Genomic DNA, 12550 nt, shown 5'->3' with positions numbered 1-12550 from the left:
TCAACTTTCAATGGCCTAATTCGCCAGTGTCGGTGGAACGTTTTTTGGGACATGACGAAACCATTAATACATGCTAATAATAGCTAAACAGTTAACTAGAGGGTACAATATACGTTTTGAATTGGCTACCTAGTTAACCTGTTCTCGATCATATTTTATAGGCCTACTTGCTGTAGCAATGTCCGACTGTCTCTCTCTCCTTGAGCAACCGCCCACGCCTCTCGCACTATGCAGCTGATGCGCGCAAACAGATGCGCTATCATTCCGATCCTGGCTGATATGTCGATTTTAATTTTAATTGATAAAATATTGTTAAAACTGTGCCTAAATAAATTACATGAACATAAATTATATTACATTTCCATGACTTCTCCAAAACTTTTCGGATTTGATCATTTACCCAAAGTTTTCCAGGCCTAGAAAACACAGCGGAAATCTAATTAGCATAATAATAATAATAAATCCCTATAAAAATCTGTCAATTTAAGCTAGAGAAGTCATGGAAATGTAATCTGCGATGAAAGGTGAGAGAGCTAGAGCGGTGTTTGTCAGACCATGAGACATCCCGAAAACCGGTCTTCTCACAAAATCGTCTTTAGCGTCCGAACAATTTGGCCTCCAAACTATGGAAAGATGAGACTCACGAACACGTCTGGAGTCGGTACAGCCGATCTGCCAACTTCTGTCTGTAGCGTCCGAACAGTTTGGGGCTACATACTAATATGACCCCTCTGTGCAAAGGTGAGATTCTCACCAACATGTCAGTTGTTATGCTCTAGGACGCCCAAAGGCCTCACAAGAGTCGTCTGAAGGTACCCCGGTAACAGTTGAAAAATTTGATGGAGGTACAGTATATACGGAGACTGTTTACTGCCAAAAATAAGGGGTTAAATACATGTATCATTTAAAAATATATATATAATAATGTTCTTATATCTCGAAGATATAGGCCAGACACTTCAGTACAAACTTCCTTTAGATTTTCTTTTTTTGGGGGGGGACTATCTGTTGTTCCATGTAGTGAATCTGTTATTCAATGTGTTTGCATTGGCTAATAGCAGTAAGGTCAATTATATTTTTTCATCAAATCATTTTTGTTGATCCTTCAAGAGGTCTTAAAATTCCAAATCAAATAGCTAAATGATCCTTGGTATGACCTTAAAACAATTCCATATAGCGTAGCAAAATGAGGATGTTGGATTGATTCTGAACAACAAACCACTTCTCTCTCTCTCTCGCTCTGTGTAGGCCAGCTTACTTTCCTATAAACCCCTTCTGTCTGTGTGTGTGTGTATGTGTGTGTGTGTATGTGTGTATGTGTGTGTATATGTGTGTATGTGTATGTGTGTGTGTGTGTGTGTGTGTGTGTGTGTACCAGTTCTGCAGTGATGATGCCAGTGATGAGGGGGTAGTAGCTGTCCACCAGCTCCTTACACTCCGCAGACAGGCTCTTGACAGGGATCAAGGTACAGAGCTTCTCCAGGTAGCCCAGAATCTCACCCTAGAGGACATGCACATCACAGCCTCAAGAACACACTGTGACCACAGCCTCAAGACCACAGCCTCAAGACCACAGCCTCAAGAACACACTGTGACCACAGCCTCAAGACCACAGCCTCAAGACCACAGCCTCAAGAACACACTATGTGGAGCAGTGGTTCTCAAACCTCTCCTCTGGGACCCCAAGCAGTTCCATGTATTTGGAACTATTCCAGAACTAGCACCTGATTCAACTAATCGTCAAGCCCTTTACTAGGTGAATCATGTGATCTGGTTCAGGACAACAACATTGTTAAAGGTCTGGGGATCCCCTAAAGAGAGGTTTGAGAACCACTGGGTTACACTACTCAAGAGGACTGATGTGCACAATGGTAGATATGGCTGGGCTATCTTAAGCACTCTATCATCTGGGACTGGAAAACAGTTGTGGCACACATGCATCACTATTGTGTACGCTGGTTAGAAGATAGTTAAACTGCTATTTGGCAGAGCATGAATCTGTTTCCAGCAACAACAAAAACAGGGAACTTTCCCCACATTCATCCTCCATGACTCACCTCCGTAGCATTGTTTTTCAACAGCTGGTACACCACAACCACCACCTCCTTACACAGGTCACATGGCACAGATTTCTGAAACAGAAGGAGGGAGATGATTAGCGTAACAAAACCAAGGCCAGGTTAAACAATGCCCACTATTCATCCATTTACACAGGGTAAATACCTATACCACTTCCCCCTTCAATAGACAAGAGACAGTAGGCTAGATTCTCACCATCTGGGGCTGGTTCCATACATTCTGCTGGCAGTGAACTACGGCTCCACAGATGGAGGCAGTCTTCACATTGTGGCACCAGTAGGAAGGACCACGGCCACACTGTTCAGTCCCCAACAGAGGGGTAGCGACGGCTAGGAGAGAGGAGACACTACCATTAGAAACTATCGTTAGCCACACTGTTCAGTACCCAACAGCGGGGTAGCGACGGCTAGGAGAGAGGAGACACTACCATTAGAAACTATCGTTAGCCACACTGTTCAGTACCCAACAGCGGGGGTAGCGACGGCTAGGGAGAGAGGAGACACTACCATTAGAAACTATCGTTAGCCACACTGTTCAGTACCCAACAGAGGGGTAGCGACGGCTAGGAGAGAGGAGACACTACCATTAGAAACTATCGTTAGCCACACTGTTCAGTACCCAACAGAGGGGTAGCGACGGCTAGGAGAGAGGAGACACTACCATTAGAAACTATCGTTAGCCACACTGTTCAGTACCCAACAGCGGGGTAGCGACGGCTAGGAGAGAGGAGACACTACCATTAGAAACTATCGTTAGCCACACTGTTCAGTACCCAGAGGGGTAGCGACGGCTAGGAGAGAGGAGACACTACCATTAGAAACTATCGTTAGCCACACTGTTCAGTACCCAACAGCGGGGTAGCGACGGCTAGGAGAGAGGAGACACTACCATTAGAAACTATCGTTAGCCACACTGTTCAGTACCCAACAGAGGGGTAGCGACGGCTAGGAGAGAGAGGAGACACTACCATTAGAAACTATCGTTAGCCACACTGTTCAGTACCCAACAGAGGGGTAGCGACGGCTAGGAGAGAGGAGACACTACCATTAGAAACTATCGTTAGCCACACTGTTCAGTACCCAACAGAGGGGTAGCGACGGCTAGGAGAGAGAGGAGACACTACCATTAGAAACTATCGTTAGCCACACTGTTCAGTACCCAACAGAGGGGTAGCGACGGCTAGGAGAGAGGAGACACTACCATTAGAAACTATCGTTAGCCACACTGTTCAGTACCCAACAGCGGGGTAGCGGACGGCTAGGAGAGAGGAGACACTACCATTAGAAACTATCGTTAGCCACACTGTTCAGTACCCAACAGCGGGGGTAGCGACGGCTAGGAGAGAGGAGACACTACCATTAGAAACTATCGTTAGCCACACTGTTCAGTACCCAACAGAGGGGTAGCGACGGCTAGGGAGAGAGGAGACACTACCATTAGAAACTATCGTTAGCCACACTGTTCAGTACCCAACAGCGGGGTAGCGACGGCTAGGGAGAGAGGAGACACTACCATTAGAAACTATCGTTAGCCACACTGTTCAGTACCCAACAGAGGGGTAGCGACGGCTAGGAGAGAGGAGACACTACCATTAGAAACTATCGTTAGCCACACTGTTCAGTACCCAACAGAGGGGTAGCGACGGCTAGGAGAGAGGAGACACTACCATTAGAAACTATCGTTAGCCACACTGTTCAGTACCCAACAGAGGGGTAGCGACGGCTATGATTTCCCTGCCTACCCAACTATCCCAAACGGTTGGTTGGTGTAGCAGAAAAAGTGTTACAGAAGTGACACTGCCCCCACACATTCTTGGATAAACATAGTGCATGTTAAAACAGTCATCGGTTTATAAGTCAACCTATTTGTTTGAAGGATCTATTCAGGCCTAGCTGTTGGAGTGAAGACATTGGCCCACGGTATGTAACCTAGCACCAGTTCCTTTTCAAGCAGGCGAAAGTACAGACGTAATACAATTCTCTTAAAAATAAACCAGAGAACAGGAAATGAAAGAAGGGTCATGTGACTCGTAAGGGGAATACCAAGACCAACTAGACCTGCTTCCTCATCTGATCTAACCGAAACATAGTGAACTTTGTGTTGTATGGAAACAGATCCTACCAAGAAACCACAGTGGAAAGCACCCAACACCAACCATCTTCAGGACAGCCTCAATTCGTCGGGGGCATGGACTCTACAAGGTGTCGAAAGCGCTCCACAGGGATGCTGGCCCATGTTGACTCCAATGCTTCCCACAGTTGTGTCAAGTTGGCTGGATGTCCTTTGGGTGGTGGACCATTCTTGATACACACGGGAAACTGTTGCACGTGAAAAAGCCAGCAGCTTTGGAGTTCTTGACAAACTCAAACCGGTGCGCCTGGCACCTACTACCAGACCCCGTTCAAAGGCACTTAAATCATTTGTCTTTCCCATTCACCCTCTGAATGGCACACATACACAATCCATGTCTCAATTGTCTCAAGGCTTAAAAGTCCTTATTTAACCTGTCTCCTCCCCTTCATCTACACTGATTGAAGTGGATTTAACAAGTGACATCAATAAGGGATCATAGTCTGTCATGGATGGATTGCTCTCACAAACACACACACCCTGAACCATGAAAAACCACCCCAGACCATTATTCCTCCTCCACCAAACTTTACAGTTGGCACTATGCATTGGGGCAGGTAGCGTTCTCCTGGTATCCGCCAAACCCAGATTCGTCCCCGTTTCCACTATTCCAGAGTCCAATGGCGGCGAGCTTTACACAACTCCAGCAAATGCTTAGCATTGCGCATGGTGATCTTAGGCTTGTGTGCGGCTGCTCAGCCATGGAAACCCATTTCATGAAGCTCCCGACAAACAGTTATTGTGCTGACGTTGCTTCCAGAGGCAGTTTGGAACTTGGTAGTGAGTGTTGCAACCGAAAGACGATTTTTATGCACTACGCGCTTCAGCACTCGGCAGTCCTGTTCTTTGAGCTTGTGCGGCCTACCACTTCGCGGCTGAGCCGTTGTTGCTCCTAGACATTTCCACTTCCCAATAACAGCACTTACAGTTGACTGGGGCAGCTCTAGCAGGGCAGAAATTTGACGAGCCGACTATGACGGTGCCACGTTGAAAGTTACTGAGCTCTTCAGTAAAGCCATTCTACTGTCAATGTTTGTCTATGGAGATTACATGGCAGTGTGCTCGATTTTATACACCTGTCAGCAACGGGTGTGGCTGAAATAGCGGAATCCACTCATTTGAATGGGTGTCCACATACATACAAAAAGTATATTATATATATATATATATATATATATATATATATATACACACATACATGTATGTGTGTACACACAGTTGGCCTTGAAAAGAAAACCTAGGGAAGACACAAAAATATAACGGTCGTAGTGTTGCACAGTACACTGAAATGTCAGTACTTTTTTCCCAATACTAGAACATTTAAAAAACGGTTCAGTACTAGAATTTGTTACTGTCGGTGCTTCTGTCAAATGTGTTTCACGTCATAGCCACTTTGGAGAAGCAAGCAAGAGAAAACGCAGACAGCTTCTTCTAATGAAAACATGCCTCTACACCAGGGGTGGGCAAACCGAAAGAGACACCATACTGAAGAGACAACATACTGAACAGACAGCTCTCTCTGTCTAGTGCAGGGGTGGGCCAACCTTTTGGCTCAAGGGCCACATTGAGATTTTGAAACCAAGTGAAGGGCCACATACTACATGCGTGACAAAACATGTGAAGCCTTTATTCATTTTTCACATTGACACGCAACTACAAGTGTACATATGCTTGCAGAACAATTCTACCGTTGTACCATCTCTACCCTTGTTTTTTTGTGAACAAAATACATTTGTAATATCTTCAGCTGTTAGTGATCGATTAAAAATATGCCTCAACAACAATTATTGGAATCATTCAAATGGATGTTTTGTGCACAAAAGGTGATGACTAAAGTGTCTTATTAGGAATTTTCAAATCTGACTTCTCTACGTGGTCGTCTATGGAAATTGTCTTTCTGGGCCGGGGCGTCAGTTAAACTGCAGTACCGAAGCAAAACTGTAGGAGCAATCGAAACCGTGCTTCTAGACCAGAACCCTGGCCCCTTGAGGCCTGGACGGAGCATTGCACCCTGGGAATCATAGTATAATGTGTACATTTAAGTCATTTAGCAGACGCTCTTATCCAGAGCAACTTACAGCAGGAACTAGGGTGAAGTGCCTTGCTCAAGAGCACAGAGATTTTTCACCTAGTCTGCTCGGGGATTCGAACCAGCGAGCTTCAGGAAAGAGCTTCAAAGTGTTTGCCGTTTTGGAACTAAACTATTAATTTAATACAAATTATTTAGCTGTAATGAATAAATAAATCATAGGTCTAATGAATGTAATTTCACCCAATAGTATTGCTATAGATCAGCTAATTAACCCTAATGTATCAAATTACATTAAAATAATAATGTTTTTTGCATTATGGGAAATTTCAGATATTTTGTTTTTTTAATATGCCGTTTTATTTAGAAAGAAATTGAATATATAATAGCCTAGAATATATTTTAGTTGTTCTACCAGTTATCAACATATTGTTCAATGACTTTAGCCAATAAGTTTTTTATTTTTTTGCCTAGTATCAATTCGGTATCGAGTATTGTTTTGGTACGGGCGGCAGGTAGCCTAGTGGTTAAGAGCTTTGGGCCAATAACCGAAAAGTCGCTGGCTCAAATCCCAGAGCCGACTAGGTGAAAAAGCTGTCGATGTGCCCTTGAGCAAGGCACTAAACCCTTACTGCTCCTGTAAGTCACTCTGGATAAAAGTGTCTGCTAAATTACTAAAAATGTATAAAGTATCGCGATAATAAACCTGGTATTGAAGTCATAATTCTGGTATCGTGACAACATTAAAACGGTTGTATATTTAACATTTTAGTCATTTAGCAGACGCTCTTATCCAGAGCGACTTACAGTTAAGTGCATACTTTTTTTTTTTTTTCATACTGGTCCCCCGTGGGAAATGAACCCACAACCCTGGCGTTGCAAACGTCATGCTCTACCAACTGAGCTACACGGGACTACGTGCAAAGAAGGGGAGTTAGTTTTTCCTATTTGCTCAAATGCAAAATTCTAATCTTCAGATTCATGGATGTAAGCACAAATGTTGCATTAACTGAGGGAAGGAGTGCCGAAGAAGCTGATGGACGCACGGCCGTTGCCAAATAAACCACCAGTGTGATTAGATAGCTACTCATGTGACAAAAGAAAACAATTACGGAGCAGAAACCCCGGTGACGTCGCCCAGTTAGCCTGGACCCGTAGGAGTGGGTCATTGTAATTAACAGCCGGAAGAGAGATGACAGACAGGGCGGGGCCTGTGTTTTTGTAACCACGAAACGTTCCGAGAAGGGGAGAGGTAGTAGCTGTCAAAACCTTCTGTGGTTCTGCCCCAAAACCTTCTGTGGTTCTGCCCCAAAGCCTTCTGTGGTTCTGCCCCAAAACCTTCTGTGGTTCTGCCCCAAAACCTTCTGTGGTTCTGCCCCAAAGCCTCTGTGGTTCTGCCCCAAAACCTTCTGTGGTTCTGCCCCAAAGCCTTCTGTGGTTCTGCCCCAAAACCTTCTGTGGTTCTGCCCCAAAACCTTCTGTGGTTCTGCCCCAAAACCTTCTGTGGTTCTGCCCCAAAACCTTCTGTGGTTCTGCCCAACCCAGGCCTCTGTGGCCGTGGTAGGCAGCCCAATGTGAAACAATCGCTCATGTTCGTATTAAATCGATAATACCTTCACACTGCAGTGAGTCAATCATTCACTCCCATCTTCCTACAGTAGAGGTAGACACACCCCCCCCTCCTCATTTTCTCCTCAGTGGTCAGGTCACATGACTAGGCAGACAAAAAAAAAAAAAAAGTTGTTGCCCAAAATGAGGTGCTGGACCTAGCTATCACAAGGACATTTCAGCATTGTCTAACTGACTCCAGCGAGCAAAGCCTTTCTGCTACATGTTACAGTGCCAGTGAGTCAGTCAGCATAGATAGCTATTCAAGTTTTTACCACCTACTTTGAAAACATCACAAGGGGGGGATAAACATCACAAAAACAGGCTACATTTTCAGGAGTCTGTGCTGCTACTTTAGTCTACAGTAAACAGTGTCATAAGGATTGGAATTATTGGCCAGCTTGGCTTTGAATGGGCCGGTGAAAACAGCCGGCCAAGTTAAGGACCATTCACGACTCACACGAGTGACGAGTGATCAATCTTACGTTTGGGTTTGATGATGAAGCGTAATAGAATGGCAGAGCTGCTTGTAGCCTACGCCACTAAGAGCTGCTTGTAGCCTACGCCACTAAGAGCTGCTTGTAGCCTACGCCACTAAGAGCTGCTTGTAGCCTACGCCACTAAGAGCTGCTTGTAGCCTACGCCACTAAGAGCTGCTTGTAGCCTACGCCACTAACAGCTGCTTGTAGCCCACGCCACTAAGAGCTGCTTGTAGCCCTACGCCACTAACAGCTGCTTGTAGCCTACGCCACTAACAGCTGCTTGTAGCCTACGCCACTAAGAGCTGCTTGTAGCCTACGCCACTAAGAGCTGCTTGTAGCCTACGCCACTAACAGCTGCTTGTAGCCTACGCCACTAAGAGCTGCTTGTAGCCTACGCCACTAAGAGCTGCTTGTAGCCTACGCCACTAACAGCTGCTTGTAGCCTACGCCACTAACAGCTGCTTGTAGCCTCACGCCACTAAGAGCTGCTTGTAGCCTACGCCACTAAGAGCTGCTTGTAGCCTACGCCACTAAGAGCTGCTTGTAGCCTACGCCACTAAGAGCTGCTTGTAGCCTACGCCACTAAGAGCTGCTTGTAGCCTCACGCCACTAAGAGCTGCTTGTAGCCTACGCCACTAAGAGCTGCTTGTAGCCTACGCCACTAAGAGCTGCTTGTAGCCTACGCCACTAAGAGCTGCTTGTAGCCTACGCCACTAAGAGCTGCTTGTAGCCTACGCCACTAAGAGCTGCTTGTAGCCTACGCCACTAAGAGCTGCTTGTAGCCTACGCCACTAAGAGCTGCTTGTAGCCTACGCCACTAACAGCTGCTTGTAGCCTACGCCACTAACAGCTGCTTGTAGCCTACGCCACTAACAGCTGCTTGTAGCCTACGCCACTAACAGCTGCTTGTAGCCTACGCCACTAAGAGCTGCTTGTAGCCTACGCCACTAACAGCTGCTTGTAGCCTACGCCACTAAGAGCTGCTTGTAGCCTACGCCACTAAGAGCTGCTTGTAGCCTACGCCACTAAGAGCTGCTTGTAGCCTCACGCCACTAAGAGCTGCTTGTAGCCTACGCCACTAAGAGCTGCTTGTAGCCTACGCCACTAAGAGCTGCTTGTAGCCTACGCCACTAAGAGCTGCTTGTAGCCTACGCCACTAAGAGCTGCTTGTAGCCCTACGCCACTAAGAGCTGCTTGTAGCCTACGCCACTAAGAGCTGCTTGTAGCCTACGCCACTAAGAGCTGCTTGTAGCCTACGCCACTAAGAGCTGCTTGTAGCCTACGCCACTAAGAGCTGCTTGTAGCCTACGCCACTAAGAGCTGCTTGTAGCCTACGCCACTAAGAGCTGCTTGCAGCCTACGCCACTAAGAGCTGCTTGTAGCCTACGCCACTAAGAGCTGCTTGTAGCCTACGCCACTAACAGCTGCTTGTAGCCTACGCCACTAACAGCTGCTTGTAGCCTACGCCACTAACAGCTGCTTGTAGCCTACGCCACTAACAGCTGCTTGTAGCCTACGCCACTAAGAGCTGCTTGTAGCCTACGCCACTAACAGCTGCTTGTAGCCTACGCCACTAACAGCTGCTTGTAGCCTACGCCACTAAGAGCTGCTTGTAGCCTACGCCACTAAGAGCTGTGGGAGACGGGGAGTGAATCAAACATCACATTACGGCACAAAGCAGCACAAAAGACTACAAAAAACCCCTGACTGAGACAGTTAGCCTAACCCCTGACTGAGACAGTTAGCCTAACCCCTGACTGCGACACTTAGCCTAACCCCTGACTGAGACAGTTAGCCTAACCCCTGACTGAGACACTTAGCCCATTTGATAGCCGTTGATGACGAGAGGGGGCAAATCAAAGTTTATTAGTCGCATACACAGTTTAGCAGGATGTTAAAGCGGGTGCAGCCAAATGCTTAAGCAGCACTCCAATTGAAGTAAGGTGTGTCAAAGAACTAGTCTAATACTGATTGCCGATTTTGTGCTGTCATCATTGCAAACTAAACGCTCTACAAATTACCCCAAAACTAAAAAAGAGGAACACAAGAGCAAATGTATTGCAGGAACTGATACCTAGCCTGTAGTTCTGCAAATATGAGAAATCATACGACTGACACTCGCTATGAGTAATCATACAATTTCATATCACACAGGGCATTCCAAAACCAAGTCAACAAGGAACAAGCTAGTTATAAATAGGCCTAGCTATTGTCTGTCACACAGAGCCGCAACAAGCAACCCTTCAATCTCCACACCAAACTAGGACACTAAGGCAAAAAGGTAACAAGCTTGTGCATGTTTACTACGACAACAAAGTTATTGTAATGATACTAGCCAATTAGGCCTATGGGGAAGTGAGTTCTGCTTGTTAAGCACAGAGCATGTACAGGGGGACCTATACGGGATGTGACACACTGACTGCATGATTGATTTAGGGAACGTGTTAGGTAGTAGTCAGCTAAAAGACTCTGGATCTGAATCATTACAATCCTCTTGGAATAGACAATGGAACAGCAACGTTATACATGTTTAGGCGAACATCTATTGCTGACGGTGTAGACTTAAATCAGAAATAATCTGCATGATCAAAAAAAGTGAAGTGAAACCCTAACCTGATATATTCCCCCATGAGAACAGAACATAAGAAGAAGAAATTAAAAAAACGTCTACCGAATAAAGCCACACTAGCTTTCACTTCCTGTAGGCCTGCTTACCCTCCTACCCACCTACCCTCACCTAGGACTGCCTAATCACCCATGAAGATGTACCTGCCCTACACCCTTTGTCCCCATTTTGTCTCAACAACAATCGTTCGTTGGGACTGCTGCATTAGGAATGTAGTTGGGCAAAAATAACTATGAGGATATGAACGATGAGAAAGATAGGCCCATCTATCATGTACCTGTCCAAAAGCTGACTCAAGTGGTGGATGGACTACATCAAGAGTACACTCAGTCTTTCAAACTACATTCAATAAAGGAGAAACGGTGAACAGGAAAACAGGTTAGAGGGATAGATTGATTTGAGAGGACAACAGAACCATACTTTGTTTCCCTAAAGATTCTCTACGTGAAGGATAGAGTACAGACTCACTGTACACTTCTGTTTTTTGATTTGTTAACATTGACCCAAAGTGTGTGATATACAATAATATATGTGGTGATATAACAATTGTTCCATTAATATGTGCAGGAAGCTGTAATAAAAATAAATTAAAAAAAAAACGTGTAAGAATACACTGGCCTAGCTAGTTACTATGTTGTTTATGTTTGACTAATGCTTCACACCAATGTCTGAGCTAAAATTAGCTAGTATGAGCTGCTTTGATATTTATATATGGTGGCTTTTAGAAATTTTCAACATGATAGCCTCTGTAGCTCAATTGGTAGAGCACGGCGCTTGTAACGCCAGGGTAGTGGGTTCGATCCCCGGGTTCACCCATACACAAAAATGTATGCACGCATGACTGTAAGTCGCTTTGGATAAAAGCGTCTGCTAAATGGCATATTATTATTATTATAGCCAAATAGCCGTTAGTTACCTCCCTAGGAAGCGTCATAACGCAACAATGATTAGCCAACGTTAACTAGCTAGTACGAAGTCAATGCTGCTACATCAGCTAGTTAGTTAGTTAGTTACACATCTCGAATGTGCAAAAAGTGACGAAATAGGTTTAAAATGTATCAGCGACATTACTACTGACATGTTTACGAAACGAAAGTAACCTCGATACTTTGATACAAAGTGACAATTATGTGGCTAATCATACATTCTACGTTGTATCATATTACCTGCGGAGACGAAAAGCAGAGCGAGGTACAGCATGACTGCGCTGTTTGATGTTCCTCTTGTTCTATCGAGTGTATTTGACTGTCGGTCTAGTTGTGAGTGGTCGCTCTTGGCTTCTGTCAGACTTTATACTGTCTTTGTTCATATGACGCCACACCGTCAGGTGACCACTGAGCCCGGACATGTGACGGTCTTGTCTTGGCGTCTTTGATTGATCGGGTGTTTCCACAAATTACCTTTCACTGTCATTATTTTGCGTTTAAAGTAGATAGTGTATAATTATGTAGTAACATAATTGCAATTATATGTAGACAAACATACTAATTGTTCACCCCCACATTGACTAAAAATACACTTTATTTCTCATCACATTGCCTGGATTGATACTTAGCTATTTTATTTTTATTTATTTTTATTTAACCTTTATTTAAC

At 45.0% G+C, this 12550-nt stretch overlaps 1 protein-coding gene across 1 annotated transcript in view; it reads right to left on the bottom strand.

The window, feature by feature from the left end:
* Positions 1–12215, bottom strand: part of LOC121578397 (prosaposin) — a 29057-nt gene extending 16842 nt beyond the window's left edge. The window contains exons 1-4 of the mRNA XM_041892794.2: positions 12121–12215; positions 2275–2408; positions 2058–2132; positions 1376–1501 (exon numbers count right to left, since the gene is read on the bottom strand). Coding sequence (XP_041748728.1) covers positions 1376–1501; positions 2058–2132; positions 2275–2408; positions 12121–12154 — 369 coding nt within the window. The 5' untranslated portion in view covers positions 12155–12215. The remainder of the gene's footprint in view (positions 1–1375; positions 1502–2057; positions 2133–2274; positions 2409–12120) is intronic.
* Between the last annotated feature and the right edge of the window lie 335 nt (positions 12216–12550).

This window comes from Coregonus clupeaformis, chromosome 1 (genome assembly GCF_020615455.1).
Source record: "Coregonus clupeaformis isolate EN_2021a chromosome 1, ASM2061545v1, whole genome shotgun sequence".
Classification (NCBI taxonomy): Eukaryota; Metazoa; Chordata; class Actinopteri; order Salmoniformes; family Salmonidae; genus Coregonus; species Coregonus clupeaformis.
The sequence above is the reverse complement of the archived record's forward strand: the minus strand, read 5'-3'. Positions and strand labels throughout refer to the sequence as shown.